This window comes from Dermacentor silvarum, chromosome 5 (assembly GCF_013339745.2).
Source record: "Dermacentor silvarum isolate Dsil-2018 chromosome 5, BIME_Dsil_1.4, whole genome shotgun sequence".
Lineage (NCBI taxonomy): Eukaryota > Metazoa > Arthropoda > Arachnida > Ixodida > Ixodidae > Dermacentor > Dermacentor silvarum.
In genome coordinates, this window is record NC_051158.1 from 6343667 (window position 1) to 6367493 (window position 23827).

The 23827-nt window shown below is 46.7% G+C and overlaps 1 protein-coding gene across 2 annotated transcripts; it reads right to left on the reverse strand.

The window, feature by feature from the left end:
- Nucleotides 1–1282: 1282 nt before the first annotated feature.
- Nucleotides 1283–19601, reverse strand: LOC119452847 (uncharacterized). Of its 2 annotated transcripts, none has more exons than XM_037714801.2 (2): nt 19160–19601; nt 1283–4315 (listed from the first exon to the last, which is right to left on the reverse strand). In XM_037714801.2, exon 2 carries the CDS (start codon nt 4301–4303, stop codon nt 3854–3856), a length of 450 nt encoding a protein of 149 aa, XP_037570729.1. In that variant the 5' UTR covers nt 4304–4315; nt 19160–19601; the 3' UTR covers nt 1283–3853. The 2 variants fall into 2 exon arrangements, with proteins under 2 accessions (XP_037570729.1, XP_037570728.1); XM_037714800.2 differs by having other exon boundaries at nt 1283–4318; nt 19160–19599.
- Nucleotides 19602–23827: the final 4226 nt, after the last annotated feature.

A 23827-nucleotide genomic window follows, 5' to 3' on the forward strand; every position in this document is an offset into this window, starting at 1 on the left:
CACGTTAAAACACAAGAGCTTTAACTTGTCCGGTATTCCGGTAAACGCCGGCGGACTGGGCGTTTTACCGGAGGGACGGAGGCGTAAACGCGAGCGGCCTGCATAGTGCAGCCACCTGGCGGCGCAGAGTTCATTCAGGCAAGCACAGAGTTAATATTGCAATAACCAAGTCTATTATACTTCGCTGCTGGTGCAAATTTTCGGCGACGGCATACTCGTGTTTCTGCCGAAAATTTACGCCGGGAGCAAAGTGAAACGCACTTGGTTGCCGCAATATTAGCTCTGTTTGAATGAGCTCCGCGCCACCAAGTGGTTGCACCATGTGAGGCCGCTCACGTTTACGCCTCCGCCCCTCCGGTAAAACGCCCAGTCCGCCTGCGTTTTACCCGAGTACTGGACACGATAAAATTCTCTGGACGCTTCCTTAGTTAAGCATGAACGCAATCGTACGCTACCGGCGTGAGAGGACTTTGCGGAGCGCATTTTTAAACGCTGTGGAGGCGCGCACTGTCGTCGTGCACCTCCGGTGACAGGTGCCCATCGCTGGTGGCAGGACCTTACCTGGCAGCAGCACTGTCCGGCCGTAGTCAGTTGGGTCCTGAATGCGAGAGAGTAAATGTGCTGCTGACCGCATGTTTGCCTGCTGTCCGTCTCTGGGTGCCTCAGCTGACCGTATGGCTCGGAAGCCAGGGCCCGTAATCGACGAGATAATTACATTCGCCGCAAGAAAGTTTTGAAAAAAAGAGAAGGAACACTTTATTTGGCAAGACACCGAGCGCAAGCAAATGTACACTATAAGCATGTCGGCACCACAGCAGCTGCCCAGTGACGCTGCTGCTTACAAGTGAAGCGTTTTTATGCAGCAGTTTCTTCCAGGAAAATAGAATGCTCCAACTGAACGATGCCTAGTAAATATGGCAAATAAATAACTTTTCAAGCCCTTGACCGAATGTTGCACGAAATAAACGGGCATAGCGCGCAGCACTGGTTGTCACAATTAGGTTAATAAGGCACTTGCGAGGTCATGTAACGTTAAGCAGCTGATATGTACATGTATCGCTATAGTATAGACAGCGCGACTAGGCAAAATTGAAAAAAAAAAACACTGACAAAATTTTCTTTTGGTTCGTTGCGACGGCGAGACCACCAGATGACCATTGGGATCCAACAGGTTCCCGACAGCTTCTCAACCACACAATACTTGTAACGTAAATAAACGTAGGGTTGAAAAAAAAAGAGCACAGAGTAAGCCAGCGCTTTTCGTCTTTTTTGCACCAACTAGCTGTCAGCTCTGCTAATGCATACAGTCGACCTTAGAAGTTCATGGACTGCGGGAAGTGACAAAATGCTGAATATCTCACAGCATATGCTATTCCGATTACCAAACCTGCTCTTGTATATGGGAACATAATGTTGCAAGGTTTTTCACTGGCTAGAATCACTATCTGCTCAGATCCCGCGGTAGATAACCTACGTAACTGCTGTGCTAAACTAGTGCTGTTTTCATACCAGCTTTAGCGCGTTCATGCAGCAATACTTCTTCTAACTGTAAGGTTTTCTTTTCTTTTTTTATTGTTGTGTGCCTGATTTTCTTTCTGGGCTGACGATTATAAGAACGACGTAAAGTCCAAGAAAGCAAGATAAACAGAATTAGGCTCTGAAGCGATGACGATTATTGTTTTGGTTATCAAAATAGGCGTAGCTGTATTCTACGAACTGTGTGCACACTCACAAGAATTTCAGTACTTCTGGAGCTTGGTAATACACGTTGGTACTGTCACGGACGTTGTTTGCCTAGTGCATTCCCGCCAGGAACAGTATAGGGAAGGCATTGATACACAGTGTTGCTGACTGAACAGCAGTTGACACACAGCATTATATATATATATATATATATATATATATATATATATATATAAATGAGGAGTCACTTTACAGATTGCCGACATCGCCGTTGCAGGCGATACTGCATGGTGATGGTAGATGACATTGAGATACGTAATAATGGAATTCACAGCGCTTTATAATCGGTTGAAAGCAACATAGCACAAATTACAATGAACATCGGCTCTTGACTACAGGAAATAAAATGCCCGAGAGGATGACGACTATATAAGCCATAACGCTGTGAGTAGCAATGTATGTACTACAGATGGTGTAGCACTATATTAGGAGCGTGGAGTGTAGTGGATATACACACCTACGGACGTGTGAAACATGCAATGACGCTTTCTAGTGGAGAGCAGGACGCTCGAGAAGGGCTAGGAAAGCACCCTTCAAGAGGTACTCGTGCCCGGCCTGTGTTGGTGCCACCGAGACCGGCGCTGGGACTCTCGATAAGTTGAAGGATTACTTGATTTCAATGGTACTGGAAATCTTGGTCAAGTTTTCCGCCGCCCGTATCTAAAATCGTTTGAATATGAAGGAGCGTAGCGCATCATGTCAAGAGAAAGAACACATTTCGAACTGTATACTGAGTGACCCTGCACTGTCCTCTGAAAGGTGTGATAAGTGTACCTCTCTTGGTGCATGCTTCTGTAATATTATTGTTACATATCGTAGGATCAAGAAAGAAAGCTGTATATAACGTTCGCGCCACAAATTTCTATGTTGCGCCAACCGCACCGTCACATCAGGCGCAGTTTGGTAGAACGAAGGGAATACTGACAATGCCTTTAGCGGGACTCTCTAAGAGGGAGTCAAATTATTTGCCCCCACCCTATTCAAAGCGTTCCATCAACGACCGCAGATACCACACTAAAATGGACAATGGAGTACTGGCAACGTCTTTATGTGGAAGTTACTGCTTGTCCCTCATTTGACTCCCTTTCGTGAGTTTTTCAACTCCCCTATGGGAGTATACACCTACACCGCTTGGGCAGGCTCCATGGGGTTATAAGAACTCTTTTACAATGGAGTAAAATAATGATGAAGTAAAATTTAAACTCCTTAAATGAAACAGCTACTTCTATATTAAGGAGTCAAAATCACACCCTTTGTTCAAAAATTGCAGGCAGCGGCGTTTTTCACAATCATGTAATAACTGCCTATAAAACAAGGGCGCAGCATGAAGATCTATATATACAGAACGCTGATTTCCAACTGGTTCTTACTGGTCAGAGGGAGCACATTTACAGTCGAGATAGTGCAAAGAGCAAGGTTCACACTATGCTCATGAATGCTTTTTTTCTTTGTCAAGAAGAACGATAGAAGGGCCGCTTACACAGTGCTCACCAAGTCTGCCGATCTACTTCGATCACTCCGATATAATGAAATTTTTGAATGTATATTGAAGTAGGGCGATCAGACCAGGACAGAAACCACATATAACAGGACTATAACTAGTCCTGTTGTTTATGCCTTCAGTGCTGGTTCCATCTCGCCGCTTGAGTATACTTTCAGAATGTACCAACTCCAACAAGTCAAGTTTTTAGTACTAAAGAATTTAGCCTGCTTCGGTAAAACCACTTGGAAGTCAACGCTATGTATGGGTCTACCATGTGCGTTCCTCATTTTATACGCGCTGTCTCTAGACGATCGTGAATAACCAACTATACAGTCGGATACAACTTTAGAAGGCAGCGGCATTTGCCCCCTCAAAGGCGGACGATAACGACCCTCCACCAAAGGGCGGGCACTCTAGACTAACGTCATGCCCCGGACGGACGGTGACCGCACCGACGGAGAACGTGGCAGCCCGCGCTGGGCCACGTGGCGTCAGCGGGACTATTTCTTTAGTCGCGGAAGCAATCGGCTGCCGCGCTTCGGTCATCCGGGCGGGGGACGCCTCTCCTGCCCTGCTTAAGTTGTACCCGACTTAAAAGCCTAAGTTTACGCTCTACGGCGACGTCTTTCACTTGGCGTCCCCGCCGTAGACGAGCCGGTACATGCTGGCCGCCACAGGCGCTGCCAGCGGGTTGGAGACGAGGATCTTGGGCGCCACGTACGTCGTGGGCCTGTACACGCGACCGGCGTCGTCGGCGTCGCCGAAGTAGTAGTCGGTGCCGAAGTCTTCCTCGTACGGCGACACGCTGTGCGGCATCCACGAGGCCTCGAGCGTCTGGCGCTTGCACAGCAGCGACGTGGCGAGCAGCGCGAGCGCCAGCAGTGCCAGGGCCACGCCCACGCCGAACGAGGCGAGGCCCGTGATCCAGACCACGGGGTCGGCGGCGTACACCAGGTGGTACGAGCAGAGGACCACGCCCAGGCAGGCGGCCATGGTGCCGGCGAACAGCAGCACGTTCAGGTAGGACGGGTAGCGGACGCGGGCCCGCAGGAGCTGCTGCTTGTCGATGGGTGTCATGGCTGCGGGACGCTGCTGCACGAGATTAAGGTAACGCATTACTAGAGAGACACTAAGGAGGAACACTTCATCAGTTCAGAATGATAAAGGTTGACCGTCGCTGCAGCATATATATACGCTAAAGAGGATGAAAGCGAGAGCCCTTGCGCGCTTACGAGACATTCCTTAAATTAGTCGAAATTCGCGTTCGAATGCGTTGATAGTTCCTATTACTTGTTTTCTCCCACCAAAGGTCGAGGGTTCGACTCCCACCAAGGGTCGTCGGTTCGAATGCCGTAATTAAGTCTATCTTAGTTAAGGTAGAGTTAATTAAATCACTCGACCCCAAGACCTTTGTTGGTGGCACCAAGACATGGTGGCACCGTGATATCTGGTGCCTTAACGCCGTACAATGAATTTTTCGACCCATGAGCCATCTAAGGCTTTCTCCTTCATAAGAATTTTCAAACTGTGCTTTGGTTTTAACTTGCTAAAACGCGTTACTGACTAGACTGGATTAATTTTGACAACCTGGGGGTTCTTTATTTCGTTGCATTCCGCCCCTATATCGGAATGCGGCCACCACGGCTGGGAACAAACGCTCGACCTCGCGCTCAGCAACGCGACGCCTTAGCACCGAGCTACCGCGGCGGATCTATCGAAAAAAAAAAAAAAAAACCAAGAGAATGAAACCGGACAGCTTTTATAGACCTTTCTTCGGGCGAGGAGGAAAGGGCGTGAAAGAAACTTTAAGCGCACAAGACGAGGACAGAGAAGAGGCTAAGGCACACGAGCGGGGACTCACAGCAGTGTTTTATTTCAAAGCAAGCAACCACATATATGGCATAATCTGGGACACATCACGTGCGCCGCCCGCAGAAAACTGTTATCTTTACGCAAAAAAGATAACTCCGTTCTAGATTGGGCGATAGGCGGTTTTCACACACAGGTGTCGCCAAACCTGTCGATCAAACTGCCGATTGTCCATAGATGGCGCCACTGCCTACGCAATACGGCGGCGTCCACGATAAAAAGTCTATCAGACAGACAGACTTCCGCCTTCCATGTAGGCGCCAACAGCAACCCACCATGCGATAACAGCCATACGCAAGTTGTATTTACCTTCTAGCCCAAACAGATGAACGGCACTTGCGGGTCAGTGGTGCCCTCTCGATGCAAACTTCTTACTCATGAATAGGACAAAGTATCGCCTCTGAGATTGTCACGGCTTTCCGAGGAGAGTCTTTCTTCCTTTCTTTCTTCCTTCTTCTTTCTTTTTTTCTTTCTTTCTTGCTTTCCTTCTTTCCCTGACGTCTAATTATCGCAAAGTAAAAGCTAATAACAGATAGTCGTTACTGGCTATCTGGCTATTGGCTACGTTATTGGCTATTGGCTAGTGGGGTGGCAGGGAAAAGGCATCATTGTCGTCACTGGGTATTTAAGCTTCTTGTGATACGGCGCGCATGCTTGCACACACAATGCGACTGAAGTCCTGATACGCTGAACTGAGAGCAATTAAACGCCTCCCTTTCCCTCTTGCACGGCTTCTGCGGTGAGGCCACAGAGCTGGCTTTCTTCCTGCGGTAAATAACTCGCTCAAGAGGAACCCTTATTGCAGGAGCTCTTATCTAAATGCAGGGCAATGGGTAAAAATCGTGTTGCTCCGAATTATCATCATCGTCAGCGTATTTTTCTATCCACTGCAGGACGAAGGCCTCTACCAGTGATCTCAAATTATGCCTGCCTTGCGCCAGCTGGCCCCATCCCCTGCGTTCAAATTTCGTAATTTCATGACACCGCCTAATTTGCTGCCGTCCTCGACTTCACTTCCCATTTCATGGCACCCATCCTGTAACTTTTATTACACTCTGCCGCATATGACAAAGCTTGCTGCACTTGGAAGAAAGAAGTTAAAATCGGAGTTCAATAGACATCTTTCAGAGCATCGGAAGTGGACAAATGTTATTCTATATATGTTCACAAATCACGCGAAATTGTTGGAATGCTTACGAAAGATTTGCGGAAGTCCTATTTGCAAATTAGTTATATAGTCCAGAGCAATTCTAATACATTTCTTTTAAATTTAGATATTTCAATAAGCAACGTTACAGAATCGTTATAACGTTTTTTATTGCTTAGTTAATTAAGATTAAGTAAGGTTGGTTCCTCAGTTTTGTAGTATTCCGGTTTTCAACAATTCGTTATTAAATTAACCGCCTAAAAATGTTCCTTACAGTCGGTAGATGTTTAACTGCGTTCCTTTTAAATGCTTCAAACACTATCTAATTCGGCGCTATAGATGCCCAGCAAAACTATATATTTCTCCCTCCCCGTGTATTTTGCTAGGGGCTCCTGAGGTATACCTCAGTGCTGATAACTATATGTTTGAGCGGTGTCGCCCTTCTGTCTCGATTGCGAAACCAAATCTTGTCTACCTTCACGCGTAAAATATCCAGATACCCGACCCTTCGCGGTCACGAGAGAGCTTATATGCTTTCGCAGAGAGCCCATTTTGTATAGCTGCGAAAGAAGAACCCGTGGCGCTCTGCCGCAAAAGAAATGCCGCCTATGTGCTCATAACATATTTGAGCCTGCGTAAAATACAGCCGCTTCCGGCGCGTTTTTGTGACGCCAAACAGCTGCACCTGACTCTTTGAGAGGCCATAGACACGTTCCGAATGAGCCGGAGTTTACCCCCCGCATCGTCCTCCCCTTTGATGTCGACCGCCGTGGTTGTGCAGGTAAGGGCGTATCACGTTGGCTTTTAAAGAAACGCCAGCTCGAAAAATTGTTCGAACTGCACTAGCCAACTACCCTTCTGCAATACCAAAAAAAAGAAGGAAAGAATGGGAGACGCTTAAGCTTCACCTTTAAGAGTAGAACGCTTCTAACGCTTCCTGGCAACAGGAGCTTATGCAACCGTAATCTTTACCGGGAAACACTTGCCGCGAACGATATGCACGAAGGCGAGCTTTCTGGTTCTTTTTTTTTTCTTTCCCCCGCCTGGCTGGCGTCACCGCTGCTGCAGATGCGCGGGGGCGAGCGCCGTCTGTGGGTGCTGCAACGAACCGAGCGGCGTGCGCCGCGGTGTGACGGGAAGACAATTTTCTCTCACGGTCAACGCACGGTCAACGCCGGCGACCCGCGTAACAGGGCCCCTAAAGCTATCGCTTTAAAAAGAAAGCCACTCTTAGCATATGAGGAAGCTGGTAAGGCAAAAAAAAAAAAAACTGACAAAAAGTTGTGCAGGAACCATCGACGATGATTGTCATTGTAAGCGAATAGCTCGACCGAATGCGCGTTAGTACCGGGGCCAGCCAGCCGAGATTTGGACCGCACTGTTTCCGGGATCGGACCGCTTTATTTTGCATTGACTCTGAGAGCGAAGGCCAGTGAGTTTGAATGCTCTTGTATAAAAGACATGAAGCAGATGATTAAGCTGGAGTTTCAAGAGATCCTCAAGATAGCTTAGCTGATGCAATTTTATTTCGTAAGTACGCCGGCGAAAAACACGTTAGTGCTCAGAAAAAACACTAATACGTCCTAGTGTTGGGAATCAAAAGCGCATTACGCAAGCATTTTCGCACTTTTGTTTCTCTCTTCACGCACTCGCATTCAGTTCTCTCTTCGTGGTTCGTTTCATGAAGTTGCCATGTTTTTTTTATACCTTATATTCCTTCCCCTCACAACTGCAGAAAAATGAGTCCCCACTATCGTACGTAAGCTGGCGCAATTTTCTCCCTTTACTGTCATTTTAACTTTCAATTAAAACTGAAACTGAAGTTCAGCGATTAACACTTTAGTGACAAATTTAATGCACACCTTGGCTTCAGTGTGCAGCGCCTGTCACATCCAACCTGCAGTTGCACAGTCGTTGCAGTCGTGGCACTCGAGGCTGAGATAAGAACTGCTTTCCCCTCTATCTGCGTGTTGTTCTGCGAATTGGCATACTCGTCGTTTCATTTCGCAAACAGTTCACTTCTGCTCCCTCTGTCTTCAACACTGTCGTGTTTTTTTGCTTTGCTTTGACTGACGGGTATGCAGTGACGAGTATATTACAGCGTAGGCAGCATTGCCAGCGCACGTATAAACTTGTTTTCACGAACTTGACGACACGTGTGGCGCCGAGCATCCTTCAGTGTGTGTTGCCTCGAGAAACCGCAACTAGGCGTGAAAAGATAACGCTTAGAGATAGTACGAGAAGAAGCCATGGACCATGCGACGAACGATGGAACGTGAAAGGGTGTAGGCCTAACTTTAAGAGACAGCTATAGAAGACAGCCAACACGGGTAGCTGACGTTTAACAGGTCACGTAATGGTGGACAGCAGATAACCGGTGGCCTGTAAGATTAGCCCGAATGGTGTCAAGGGAAGCGATACGCAGTCCAGGATGACTGAAGATTAGGTGTGTGATGATATTAGGAAACTTGCAGGAAAGGGTTAGAGTCGTCTGAAGGAAGAGATCAGTAGTTTGAGAATGCTGGGAAGCCCGGTTCGTCCTGAAGCAGACTTCAAATAAGTTGCTGATGATGATTTGGCCATAATTCAAATAAAAAAATGTAGTCAGTGCAAGTTCCTACTATGCGTACATCAAGAACGTCACCTGTAAAGTCCAGAACTCTAAAGGCTTATATGCACTAAAGACTAAAGGCTTATATATATGTATACAAGGTTATAGCTTACGTGAAATTTTGACAATGTTTGCGAGGGCGTTTGCAAAATGCTCACTCACAAGTTAGTGGTTTATTTCAGAGCGGTGTATATCTTGCATCAATTTTGTCCAGTCACTCAATACTGCACGTTAATAGGTACTGTTTACAGAATCACGATATAATTATCTATTAATGAGGTACAGAATTGAAAGCCCGGTACTTAAGTCATTTTCGATTTTGCAATTGTCAACAATTTTCCTAAATAAGAATGACGGCTTAACTCTTTCCTTACCATAGGAAGATTGGCCACTTTTTAAAAGATTTTAGTGATGATTTTATTATAGTTATGATGGTTACAACGTCATACTAGGCTAGAAAGTGCAATTATTTAGCATTCGATGGGTAATAGAATGCTAAATAATTGCACTTTATACAAATTTTACTTTGGAAAACAAATGTTAGGGCGTAATAGGCAATATTATTTGTGAAAGACAAAATTTATAGACAACTGGATATAACATTTCAGTTGTTGCGTTGATAACACAATAAGAAACAAAGGTAAACATCTCAAATTTACAAAATGTTTTCACATTAGTTTCCTATAAAACGTGAAAGTTTAAACATTCTAGGTGATAAGAAATACGGGTTACAATGCAATTTTTTTTTTGCCTAGTGGAAACTGCCTAGTGGTCCAGAAGCAGTTGCTGATGGACTTCCTGATGAACTCCATTCATCGTCAGAGTCACTGCTGCTAGATGCATCCGAACAATCGCTGGAGAACGCAACATATATCGCGAGAAAGACGTCGTTTGCGCGAAAGTCCGCCGACCGCGTCTGCCATCTTCGCGATCAAATGACATGAACGTAGCTCTTTGTACGGTCGTTAAGACTCACCGCCGCTCGGAAAAAGAGAACTACTCGGGGAACGAAACTTTGTTCTTAGACAACTAACTAGATGGCTCAGCAAGTCCCCAGGAGCTCCGGTAGTTCTAAATTATTGCGCGTCGCGTATGGAACATGTATGACCCAAGTTGAATGAATGAACTTTTATTTCCCTTTTTAAGAAAGGGGAGGGGCCGGGGGGAGAGAGGGAGGCCTGTGTGCTCCAGTCTTAGCACCTTGTGCTGCCAGACGTCCGCCTACCAGTCGTGGTAGGCCTCCGCTACCTCCTCAGCCCACCTCAGGACTCGGTCCTGCAGGGTGGGATCGGAGCTGCGCAGGGCAGTCTCCCACAGCTCCTCGCTACTAATTAATGGTTTGAGGTTGCGGGGGGGATATTTGATGGGGCATTTCCACATTATATGGGAGAGATCTGCTGTTTGGACAGGGCAGAAGCGACACTTGGGTGTCGGGTATGTGTCGGGAAAGAATAAGTTCAAAGTGCGTGGGGTAAGAAAAGTGCGAGTTTGTAGTTGGCGCCACAATATTTCTCTCTGGCGCGTGCTCGACACAGAGAGAGGTGGATACGTTAGGCGTTGGTGTTTGTAATGTGTGCAAATGTCATGGAATGTGATGAGTGCGTCTTTATTGGTCTGTTGTTGGGAGTCATTGGCTTCTGGGGTAAGGCCCACATTTCCGTCCACTCGGTCCGTGAATCCTCGAGCAGCGGCATGAGCCATTTCGTTGCCTGGTAGTCCTTGATGTGCTGGAGTCCAGATGAGAGCGATGTAGTTTTTTGGCGGGTGAGCGACTCGGGCACGGTAAGGCAAGACGTAAATTAAAAGAAAAAATATGCTTAATAAAAGCCACTGGATTTTAACTCATTCTATCAAATGCATCAGACCTCATCAAATTCGGTGCAGTGGTTGCCAGAAAAAACGATTTCTTCATTCCCAATAATTTCTACAGGAGCTCCCGAGCTAGAGCTTCCTCTTAACTGGAAACCGGAACAGCCATACATTGATGACTTGGCAAAACTGCAACAAAGCGGGAGACGACTCTGCCAGCAGTTGTCGCCATCGCGATGGATGAGGGCCATTGAGCAAGGCAGTTTGGCGAGCCGATTGGTTCTATGGAAACAATTGGCTAGCTAAACTGCCTTGCTCAATTCTTCTGCTACATACGGATGACTACGAACTGCACAGGCCTGTCCTGTGCCTGACCCATGGAGTGTATCATTGTTTATTAGTGCGCGACGGCGCCGCGTGAACTAAAAAAGAGACATATCACAGACTATGGAGCATATGTCAAGCCCTCTGTGACATTTGCTTAATTGCACGAACTGTTCGCGATTTCTGTCGCGTGCATTTGCTCGGCAACTTTACTAGCTATCTTTGCCGCGTAGTTGAAATAACAGCCACGCATGAGTTTACACTCAAATGAATTCATAACCTTCAATAACGATCTCTCTGGTTGAACAGCTTGCCTTATTTACTTGTAGGCTAGGAACGAAGCATTGATTTTTGCTATTACCGAGCCACATATATAGATGAAAGGCCGATCTCTGCACACATAGAATGCTAAGCTGACAAGCTGACTGCCTTATGCTGAGCCACTCGCACAAGGAGTACAAGGCAGATGGATTTGCTACATGCAGCATTAAGTTAATGATGGAAGCATTATTGAGCGAACAGGTCTGCACTTCTACGCGATTAGATTAGAATTGCAGCCTATTACACAACAGTGCAAGTTCTTACGACAGTTATGTAGACGTTGCTGCGGCATGTAAAAGCTACCGATACGCAATAACAGAATGGCTATACGGAATGACGTGCTCCAAAAACTGACAGTTTCGACTGAACGTTGAAGCACTGTCTGCGATCGCAAGGGTTTCGCGTTGCACATGAACTCTTCGGGCGGCGTTCTAACTACACGTGGGTCCGACTAACGCAGATGCGACATACGCGGGGGCGCCAAAAATTTCTGGCACCCTTAACCCCCCCCCCCCCTTTTTTTTTGTTTTGTTTTACTTTTAGAATACCCAGGTTACAGTGACGACATCATCTCCAAGTAAGTAGAGAAAGTACACGTCTCCTCATGTTCCTTGATGTAAAGCCTGTTTTTATTGGCCCAGACACAAAGATAAATGTATGACCTAGCACGGTAAGATTCATGTTGGTGCGGTATTCTGAAATTTTAAGTCATGTCGCTGTATTACGAAAACTCTACAGCGCTTCGCGCATGCTTTTCTTCGTCTGCAACGACACAGCAGTCTAGACGAAAACAGCGTAAATTTTTTTTACAGAAAGCTGACGGCAGTAATTTAAACTACTTCCATGTAGTTCCGCATGCATCGATTTGACCTTATATGCAGGATGAATGTTTTACGTAATCACTTCCGAGTTATAACATCGAAAAAAAAAAGATTAAATACAAGGTACACAAGTGGGCAGCATGGAATTGATGAAAAACCGAAACCGCCGAGGCAATCTTTTCATTGAAGTCACGTCCTTGCCTGCGCGAATGATCGAGCCTGTTAAACGCTTCAGCCTGTGCGATTGTGCGCGACTACAATTCTCAGGATCCGGCGCAGTCCGGATTAATCCGGCTCCGTGTGACGTTGTACCCAGGTGTCTCTCTTTATCATCCCATTTCGAGGAATGCGGCAAAAAGAACAATATTTTCAACGAAGCGTGGGCTAGCCGGAAGGTATGTGGGAAAGACAGCTACAGGTACCTGTCATCTCGTAGCCGAAGCACAATGGCAGCTTTAATGGAGTCTACCTGAGTGAACTCCCCCAGCCAATACACAGAGAACCGTGAGTATAGTAGTACGTTGTGGCATTGATTAAACGAGGAAGTGCGCTGCATATTTTATTTTATTGTTATTCGTAATTCAGCGGTACTTTGCCTGACACTCTTAACAAAGCATTTGGCTGATTCACATTGAAAGCTATAGTTTACGGCTTGGCGTAATTTACGGAGCGTAATTAAACCACGATGCCTCCAAGAATGCGCATCGCTATTTGCATAGATGACGTTTGGTCAGTGTAACCCAGCATGCGAAATTACTACGTTCTCGACTCTAGGCAGACAGCTTTGTTCGTAATGCCTCGAGAGAAAAAAAAAAAGGAAAACGTTGCAGAAATTGGAGGCTAAGTTGCACTAATAACTGTCACTGACGATATTTGCTACGAAAAAAAAAAAAGTCGCTTCAACAAGGTGAATAGAAGAATTCACAAAGTCGTTCGCAAGCTGAACATGAGGCATGCCGTATAGTGGGGCGACTCCGGATTAATTTTGAGCACCTGGGGTTCTTTGTCATGCACGTAAATGTAAGTACACACGCGTTATTGGATTTCGCATTTTGCATTTCATCGAAATGCGGCCGCCGTGACAGGGTTCGAACCTGCCACCTCGAGCTCCGCAGTGCAACGCTATGTCCATCTAAGCTACTGCAGCGGGTGATGAATTCCCTTTCAATATTTTTGGTATCAAATTTTATGCCTGTTTCTAATTTACGAGTAGCATCGGCCATGGCTACCGGGAAGAAAAAAAAAAAGAAAAACACGAGGAAGAAACTTGAAAATCACGCTGCACGTTGGCAACCCTGCCAGCTGTATGGAAAAGTCGACTAAAACTTGCATTAAAGAGGCCAAGAAGCCTAAACCCTCATGACGAACAAAAACGTTTCCCACAAGCGAAAAAGTTCAATGGGGATTGTACGTCGTAACTGCTTACGTGTCACATTCGGGTCTACGTGTCACGAGTGCTCCTTAAAATTTTAGGTCACGTTCGAAAGCAAAGACGAATGAGAGCTTTTAAATCAAATAAGAATATTTCAATCGGAAATGAATATTTAAAATAAAGTACGAGCTTCGAATACACAATCGAATTTTGAATATTTTCGGGGCAAGTTTCGTGGGCCTAGATTTAGGTGCACATTGAACAGAATTACAGGTGGCGAAAATGAGTCTGGACTCTGGAGCTCTCCACTATCACGTCACTCGTAGCCCCAGTGGAGCTTCGGGGCGTTAAAACTCGCAAATCAATCAATCAATAAATGAATCAACCAATCAATCAATCAATTAAAATATCAGATGCAGATTCACAGATCAAGTGTCATCGTTGCTTAAAAACGAACCGGATGTCCGGTCTCACATTGCTCACGACTACTGGAGTTGGCGGGAGACAGAAGAAAAAATAAGACATGAAAGACAGGTTAACCATAGTAACTGTCAGAATGACTATAGTCCGCAATGCGGGTAGGAGAAAGGGTAGAAAAGGCGAGGAGAAAAGAAGATATCAAATCGTCTGCACAAGCAGAAGGAAGCCAAATGACGAGAACCACTTTTTTTAAAATTCGCTGCTGATGTTTTGGCCAAAGTACGTGGAAGAAAAATTTGGCGGGGACATGCCGCGATTTTTACACTGCCATTACAGTGTAACGAGTGCTGAACTGGGCTGAATGAGTGCTGAATTGTGCCGAACTGGGGCGCCATAACCTAAAGCTATTCCATTCGGATCTTATTCCAATTCTGTGACGTCAAATTTAGGTAATCACCGAAGCAAGCACGGGCGGTGACCCACAGCGTCGTTTAAACCTCCCAATTAAACGCACTCTTCGCTGATATAGCAGATGACTTTGGTTTGAAAGCGAATGGCATTTTCCTGCCGTGACAGGTATTCCTTATGTAATTAGCTGACGAGAGGAGAGGAGTGCGCAGAAGTGGAAAGGGGCGCAGAAGTCGGTGGGGATGAGCTAGCGCAGTGAAAGTAGATAAGTGGGTGTAAAGAGTAGTGAAAGAGTAGTGCCGGCGTCTCCTATTGGTTCGCGTTTCCTTGCGTAGCGTGTGGCGGCTAGTCGAACATTGCAGTGGCGTGCAACGGAGCATTAAAATGCCGCCAAAACATATCTTCAGAGAAGAAGAATTGACAAAACGATGTGTACGTCACGGATCGGAGTGAACAGGCCTTGTGATATCTAGGTGTTGTTGAGAGTCGTACGTTACTCACGGAAATGCAACAGAAACGGATTGGGAAAGAAATGCTGAAATCTGTCGAAACAGCGGAGCTGTGGTCGTTCTGTTTGTGCGATTGTCGCGTATGTTTCTTTTTTTTTGCGATTAGCCAAGATTCCTTAACTATATCCACGTTGAAGTCCCCAACGAGGATGGATGAAGTGCTTCTATAGCACTCCGATTCAAACCACGTTAACGAATCAACTATGAACTATTTTGAGGTCTTTACCGCTATACCGGGCGCCAAGCGGACGCAGAGCGGTGTCCATCGTGCGAAGAGCGCACGGCGCAAACATCTGCTATTATACCCCGGCTCCTCTCCTCCTCCTCCCCGGCGCGCGCTCCGATTGGTCGGTTCCTCTCCTCCCTGCGAGCTGGTCACGTGACCTCTCCGGCTCTGCTCCTCCGTCATCGACGGGGCACGCTCGACCAAGAACAGCTTCGCTGTTAATAGCTTCACGTTATAGCGACCTCGGACGGGGCAGCTCTCAGAATGGTGCACGCCTCCAGCCCTCCGGGCCTTGTGGATCGCCGAAGCGCTTAAGTGCAGAGAGATAGCGAACACGTACCCTTATATATATATAGCCCAGTCATATCGGCTGTGGCCCCGTTTCGCAAAGTTCGTGGAATTGCTTAAGCCGCAAAAGAGCCGATAAAGAGAGACGACTCAAAGGGTGGCGCTTGGAAAACACTGCAGCGTTATTTTGTCAGTATGCTGTCGCGACTTCGACAAAAAAAAAAATGAAGAAAAAGATTTTCGCGGTGGTTACGCATTGTATAAACACGGTTGCGCGCCAGTGGACACGTGGTATGCATTTGGATTATTGAAAGCTGTACATTATGCGCTTAGGTCAAACACCATGCAGAACCATCTTATCGTGGGCCAATTCGACATCAGACGTAGTGGTGAAATGAAAAAAAAGAATGATTGGCGGAGGAAGGGGGGGGGGGGGGGGGATTGCGCGAAAGCGGCAAGGAGGCAGCATGCAAACATACTTGCGCCAACTAGCGAAAATGCATCCAGTGGAAATGGCGCAGATTGCTGCGCCACTGGGCGCCAGAGAAAGGATAAAGCAGGCAAGGCACGCAGCTGGTTATCGAATGTTTTGAAGCAGATAACACAGCGGGGGTCGTGAACTTCTCGATGTCACGCAAGACAAGCTACACAAGTTCGAATGCCCGCTTATACGCATAGAGCCTAGCTTTTTTTTTTTTTATGAGTGTGTGTGTTTAACAATATTGGCCCCATTACTCTCAGTTACAATGATGGCCAATTTCGACGGCGATGTCATGGCCTCTTTAAGCTTTTATTTGTTTTTGATCAACGACATGTGAATGATGCCATGGGTTTGAGGCGCATGCATTTGTTAAGCAGGTCTTCAGAAATAGATCCTAATTGTAAGTTGGCGCCTTTGTGCATGTGATTGGGCATTTTTACTGTTTTTCCTTCTTTTTCAGCGCGCCATGGCGTTTAACAAAGCCTTCGAGGATTAGACGACGCGCGATGTTCTTCGCATCATCCGATCTTGAAAATTACACTTCTGAAGCTATGATGAAATAAAACTTCACAAGATGTCAGAACCAGCGTTCCGTGTTCCTTCAACGTAAAAATCTAATGCTTCGTGATGCATGTTTGAGAGGATCTGCTACTTCAAGTACCCCTACATCTTATTACATGATAACGAAGATCTCATGTAGCCTGGCACCCACTGTACCAAATTTGGTGAGCTTTTCCTGATTCTTCTTTTCCTGATACTTCCTTTTCCTGATAAGTTGAAATCTACTGACTTTAGGGAGCAGCTCTTCTGTTTAGTCAATCAGTTGTTTTTTAACAAACATTGTCGAAAAACAACAGATTAAGCAATCAGAAACTACATACGCAAGATTAGATCTCTGCAACTAGAACTAATAAATAAAATAAACGTCAAAACTTTGACGTTTCATTACTCCCTCGTATACTACATATTTGTGAGTATATAGGATTTCCGCAAAATCATCGGAAAAATTGTAAAAATTTTACTTACTCTGCATACTCATAATCACACTTTTCCAGATTTGCAGTATTGCACAATATTTGTTGTTTGGCGCACAGTTAGGGGCTTGTAAACCCCTCGCTAAATTTTTAATGTTTTTTAGAACGTTGTTTCTCGGCAATTTTCGAAGAAGTTATCAGCCACTAAACCAAAATTCTGCTTTCAGCACCCGGGATATTTTACCACTATGTCTGAAACGCAGCGCATATATTTCAAATAGGCTAGGCGGTAGTTTGATTAAAGCATTTTTCACGTTTTCTTTGTTTGTTTTCATTTTACGTGTATTGAAAGGGGGAAGCGGAGCAGGTTGCGAGCTAAAGCTTGATCACATGTTTACGCTTATGTATACCTTCATAGCGTAAACAACCTGGCGCTTAAAGGACACGACGCACTCACATCTTGGGTGTTATACCGCTGCTGTGATTAGCCAACAATATACGTCATGCCGATCGATTGATGCAGAAACGAGGAAACAAAAGAGCGCCATCTACCGGGCATACCACTCGTATGAATCATCGCGGCAAGAGCCAACGTGAGGGAATGCAGGGATTTCTTTCGGCCTTCGTCGGCCTCTGTTCCGCTCCGTTTATCTCCACAGTACGACGGAAGGAGCAACCTTCAGGCAACAACACCGTCCAGGGTGCGCTCGCCGAGATAAAGGCGAAGATAACGCAGGCATGCAAGAACTGCGGAGAACATCTTTGTTGTGTACTGTTCAGTCGCTGAAATAACTTGCCGCTGGGAGGCACTGACCGTAACGTTTGAAGGTGCCTGTAATGCGTTGCCAGAAAGCACTGCATAACAATACTCGGAGAGATATGCTCGTCCAGCAGCACAGACAAAAGAAATGATAAAGAGAAAAGAAGGTGCTACTCCCATTTTATTGAATCGAGAAAATTTTGGACTTTGTAAGGTTGACTGATCGCACGTGTGCATTTCATTTTGCTATCAGCACACACCTTGGGATACATCCGCATTTTATAAACAATTAATTCACCTTTAGATGCAGCGTGCAAGCAGCAGCATTGGAACAGCAGACAGTGACATTTCTTTCCGATCAGTGACTTTTATCAGCGTCTCTGCTGCTGTCAGTATCACCTGCTTCAGGACCACGTCTGAACAAACTCGCTCAGAGACGGCACCCATCTGGATATATGCGGCATCACGCGCTGCTACGAGAGGGCGGATGCAGGCACAATAACGATTACTTTTCTTTTTTTTTGCGTACATTTTATTTTGAATTTTGTCTCGCCCCATATTTTTCAACCGATCTTTTAAAATTTTTTTGCAGACGGTATTTAGTTAGTTTTCGTATTAGCAGACGGTATTTAGCAGCATTCGCAGAATTTACAGTAGGACACGCACAAATTTGCAAACTTCACGAAAAATTCGGGAGAGTTGGCAGATAATGTCGTAGTACTCGTGTCAAAGCGAGTTGTACGTCGTAGTTCGGACGCTACCGTGCGCAAAATGAAGGAAGAAAACCGAGTTTGTGATAATGTATTTGAAGGGAAATACATGAAAACACACATGCAAGCACACATACACGCAGCGATATGAAAGGGAAGAGCCAGAATCACATGATTAAAACGCAAGCACGGAACAGCCCATGGCATATTGCCGGCTTGTCGCCAAGGTACACTTGCAGCTTGCACTCTTTGCCCATTCCTTTGTCTCAACCACCCGACTTATCAGGGCGCCACTTAACGTGTGTTCGAAAACAAACACATTCTCCAAAGAAAAGCAAGGCACAAAGCGTCGTTAATCTATGCAAAAGCGAAAAGTTTGCCGCATTCCCAGCAACTAAACATCGAAAGAAACGAGCAGCCTCCCCTAACACCCAGAAACAATGAGTTGGTTTTACAGCAAGTACCGTGTAGAATGCTCGAGATTCGAACCATCACATAAACGAGCTACCCCGTCCCAGCATTGCGCGTAATGCGCAAAAGATGCCATATCTGTGCTGTTAGGCATTCAGCTTATCTCGGCCACTCGACGACAAAGATATGCAGATGGCATAAGTGAACTCCATGTCCCCGGACGGACCATGTCAGCCCCTACACCAATGCATTGCACGCTGGGCATACGTTTGTCATCGCCGAATACCGTGTATACAGCCAAATCGCGATCTTGCGCGAACACACGCAACGACCAGACAAAAATTGCGATAAAAACAACTCTCCCAGCGTTTCGCGAGCAGTGGACAAGCTGCGCGCACACGGGCAGCAACCAGCAAGCGAGATTGATAAGCCTGCGAGAGAGATTACACAGGCAAGGACCGTGTATACTCACGGCTTCGCTGCTGGTGGTGACGATGGCGTTGTAGCAACAGCAGTGGCCAACGCGGTTTGCCGTAGCCGATCTAGCACGTCAGTCAGCAATCCCAGACGTGGTTTCGAGTGACCGGACGGTAACGCGAGGTTTCAATGAAAGAGAGAGAGAGAGTTGGGGGACGGTCGGTTGCTTGGTGGTGTAGCGTGCGCGGGGAATTCCCCGCCGAAAGTGAATCCCGCGTCGGACTCGTTGTCGTTGCTGGGCGCTGCTTGGATCGTCCCTCGAGGCGCGACAGATTTGGCGGCACAGCGTGGGTTCGAGCTGCCCTAACGGCGCAGGTGCTGCTCGGTCGTCGTCGTCGTCATCGGCGGCGACGGCGGTAGGCTTCGGCGGCAGGACGCAGCTGTCGTTGTCCTACGTGCGTCATAAAGACATAAATGTATAAAACGGAGAGCGCAGCAGCGCGCCTCTGCCGGAGAGCAGGGGGGAGGGGCGTCAGGGGGAGGAGAGGCGATATAAACGCGCCGCGAACTCGCCGCGCTGCTGGAAACGCACTCATCCTTCACGCTCACCTCCTCTCACCGACCAAACCCTCCGCCACAGGGCGCTCAGCGTGTAACGGAAATACCTGCCCAGAGAGCGGTCGCGGACCGCCTGGCTTGCAGCGCGCGCCCTGCGTTGCTCGTGCGAAGGTAAAAGTACGCGGTAGATATGGAGGAGCGCTGTAGGTGTACGGAGCGGACGTACCTAGGTAAGCGCAGCTGCGTCCGTAGTGCCTGATAGCTATATAGGGTGAGAGGTCCGAAGAGGAGGAGGGGAAGGGAGGTAACAGGCGACATGCAACTGACATCGACGGTCATTGCTCTCTCCGGCCAGAGAGTTTGCTGTGGCAATCGTCCGTCGTCGTTATGGAGGGAAGCGTTCACTGAGGACATATATATCCTTGCCGCTGCAGTTTGGGTGATCAACCGGGCTGAGTGCCCTTCTTAGAGACAGTAGTGTATGCATTCGGATGCCCCGAATACGTTAATCTCGCACGCGGCACTAAAGGGATAGATAACATGACACGTCCTTTTTGCTTACGGTTTAGGCACGCAGTTGCTTACGTGCTCACGACCCTTTTTGCATTGGAGGCAAGCTTTTGCCACCGGTACTGCACTACCGGGTATGCAGACGACGTCAACGGCGCCTTTTCGGCATGACGTTTTCTTCAACCACATAATGTTAATGACTGCTACTCCCGAGGCTAAGTCGAACAAAGTCGTTGCAGTTATAGTTCCGCGTGCTCAAGTTGAACTCAGCGTCACGAGGGGGCGCCATGAGCCCTGCCGCTCGCTTCTGCGTCTCCGCTATTCCTGTACTACGTAAACGGTAAGAGAGAGAGAGTTATAATCTACCTCATCATCATCATCATCATAATCATCAGCAGCAGCAGGAGCAGCAGCAGCCTATTTTTATGTCCACTGCAGGACGAAGGCCTCTCCCAGCAATCTACCATTACCCCTGTCTTGCGCTAGCTGATTCCAACTTGCCCCTGCGAATTTCGTAATTTCATTACGAAATTCATTACGTCCTCGACTGCGCTTCCCTTCACTTGGCACCCATTCTAGCTGTAACTCTAATGGTCTACCGGCCTGCCCAGAACCATTTTTTTTAATGATAACTACAATATCGACTATCCCCTTTTGCTCTCTGAGTCACACCGCTCTCTTCCGGTCTCTTAACGTTATGCCTGACAATTTTAATTTCAACGTTCTCAGCTAGGTCCCGAACTCGTTCTCAAGCTTCTTTGTTAACATCCAAGTTTCTGCCCCATAGGTTACTAGCACCGGTTGAGTGCAATCATCGTACTCTTTTCTTTCCAACTGAAGCAGTAAGCTCCGAGTCAGGATCTGATAATGCCTGCCGCAGGCAGTCCAACCCAATTTTATCGTTCTGTAAATTTCCTTCTCATAATCAATGTCCTCTATGAGTAATTGACCTAGACAAACGTACGTAATCCTGCACAGTTTCTAGAGCCTGAGTGGCCATCATGAATTCTTGTTCTCTTGCCAGGTTATATTGAACCTTTGTGTTCTCCATATTATATTCAACCCTACTCTTACACTTTCTCGGTTAAGGCCCTCAACCATTTGTTGCCATTCATCCCCAGTGTTACTGAACAGGACAATGTATCTGCAAACCGAAGGTTGTCGAGATATTCGACGTTGACACTCACTCCTTCTAAGCCTTTCCAGTGTAATAGCTTGATTAATCATTCTAAGCATGCAGTGAACAGCACTGGAGAGGCTGTCTCTTTTTGCATGACCCCTTTCTTGATAAGTAATTTTCTACTCTTCTTGTGGAGAAGCAAGGTAGCCGTGGCGTCTTTATAGATATTTCCCAAGATATTCACGTGTGCCTCCTGTATACTAACACAGCTGAAATAATTTTTGCCTTTAGTGTACCTTTAGGGCTTTAATGAAGTTTTCCTTACGATTCTGTTCACGTCGTATCATCTGTTGTGCCCAGCAGCCGGTCGTGGTGATAGTGGGGGTTGCGAACATAGACCGAGTTCACCAAGGTGAGAGCGAAAGCGCAGTGACTCCCTGCCGGCGCCATGGTGACACTAGTCATCGATGCTTCCCCGCTGTACTTAAGTTTAGGTTAACATTCAAGGCAATGCCGAGAACAATGCTATTTTGGAAATCACTCGTAACAACACGTTCACTTTATGCGTCTTTGGAGCAAAAAGCGTATCTAACGAACATTCCACACCTTTCTCAAGCACACCCCACAGTTTTTGCAGTTCCAAGCTTTTGCACATCGTGGTCAAGTCATTTCCTGCCTTCGACGAAACCGCTTCAATTTTTTCTTGATCATGGCAGTCATGTGACCAAGATGTGAATACCATTGTGAGTATGTTTGCGATGATATATGGCGGAAAGGTTGGCGGGGGGGGGGGAGGATCGCCTCGTAAAGCCCTCTTCTCTTTAACGAATCCTGTTATTCTCACCTCCTTTCCTCTTTATCACCAATGCTAAGTGGGTTCGTCCTGGTACATACAAACACTACGTGCATCTTACCATAGTTGACCGCCAGCTCGCTAAGGGAGACTAGAAACGACATGCTTTGCGGCAACGGTGGCATAGTGCAAATCTTCTTAAAATCGGTGTACTCGACCAAGTGAATGGCCGGTGTCCGAAAAAAAGAATACCAAATGAAAAGAACCGTTACAAGATGCAGCGCAACTAGTTAGCTTGATTCCGTAATGGCCACTGCCATTATACGAGCGTACGCCAGCAGACAATAAAAGGTGTCGTCGACGGTGTCGGCAATTGCGATGACCTTCTGACGTTGTACGTACGCGACCTTCCAGGCCAAAACAAAGGGAGCGCACGTCATGCAAATGGAGGCTATGCGACCGGCCTTGCTGCCTATGTATGGCGCCACGCCTTCAACGCGAGGAGCGTGGATGCGTGGGGAGCGGTTGCTCTTTATGAGCACACGTGAAACTGTACCGACCAACTCTGGCTTATTATTTTTTTTTGCCACTCACTGCGATCACTCTAAGACAGCGTTGGTAATGCTAACGGTGAAAACTTTATTTGTCTTCTGGTTCAAGAGAGTTTTCTTTGCACAGCTCAACCACTCTACCATTCTTTGGGATTATTGTTTATTTCCCCGGCTTTCGATGTTATAACAACGATTATTCGAGAACTGCATCCTGTTTACAGTGCGGATCGGTGGCTGGGGACGAGTCAATATGCGATGATGCAGCAAGTTTTTCCGGCCACCTTTACTTCAATGTGAATTGTCCGTCGAAAATAAAGTGCTTTCATTGATTGATTGATCGTTTGACTGATTTTCCGTGCTGATTTCTGGATTTTGGAGCTGGGCCAGGGAGGCAGCGTTCAAATTCCATAGAACACTTCAAGCAGAACAAACACCTGGGGTGTACCTTGTGTCAATGAAAGCACTTTTTTTTTCGACGGACAATTCACATTGAAGTAAAGGTGGCCGGAAAAACTTGCTGCATCATCGCATATTGACTCGTCCTCAGCCTCCGATCAGCACTCTAAACAGGATGCAGGTCTCGAATAATCGTTGTTATAACATCGAAAGCCGGGGAAATAAACAATAATCCCAAAGAATGGTAGAGTGATTGAGCTGTGCCAAGAAAACTCTCTTGAACCAGAAGACAAATAAAGTTTTCACCGTTAGCATTATCAACGCTGTCTTAGAGTGATCGCAGTGAGTGGCAAAAAAAAAATAATAATAAGCCAGAGTTGGTCGGTACAGTTTCACGTGTGCTCATAAAGAGCAACCGCTCCCCACGCATCCACGCTCCTCGCGTTGAAGGCGTGGCGCCATACATAGGCAGCAAGGCCGGTCGCATAGCCTCCATTTGCATGACGTGTGCTCCCTTTGTTTTGGCCTGGAAGGTCGCGTACGTACAACGTCAGAAGGTCATCGCAATTGCCGACACCGTCGACGACACCTTTTATTGTCTGCTGGCGTACGCTCGTATAATGGCAGTGGCCATTACGGAATCAAGCTAACTAGTTGCGCTGCATCTTGTAACGGGTCTTTTCATTTTGTATTCTTTTTTCGGACTCCGCCATTCACTTGGTCGAGTAGACCGATTTTAAGAAGATTTGCAATATGCCACCGTTGCCGCAAAGCATGCCGTTTCTAGTCTCCCTT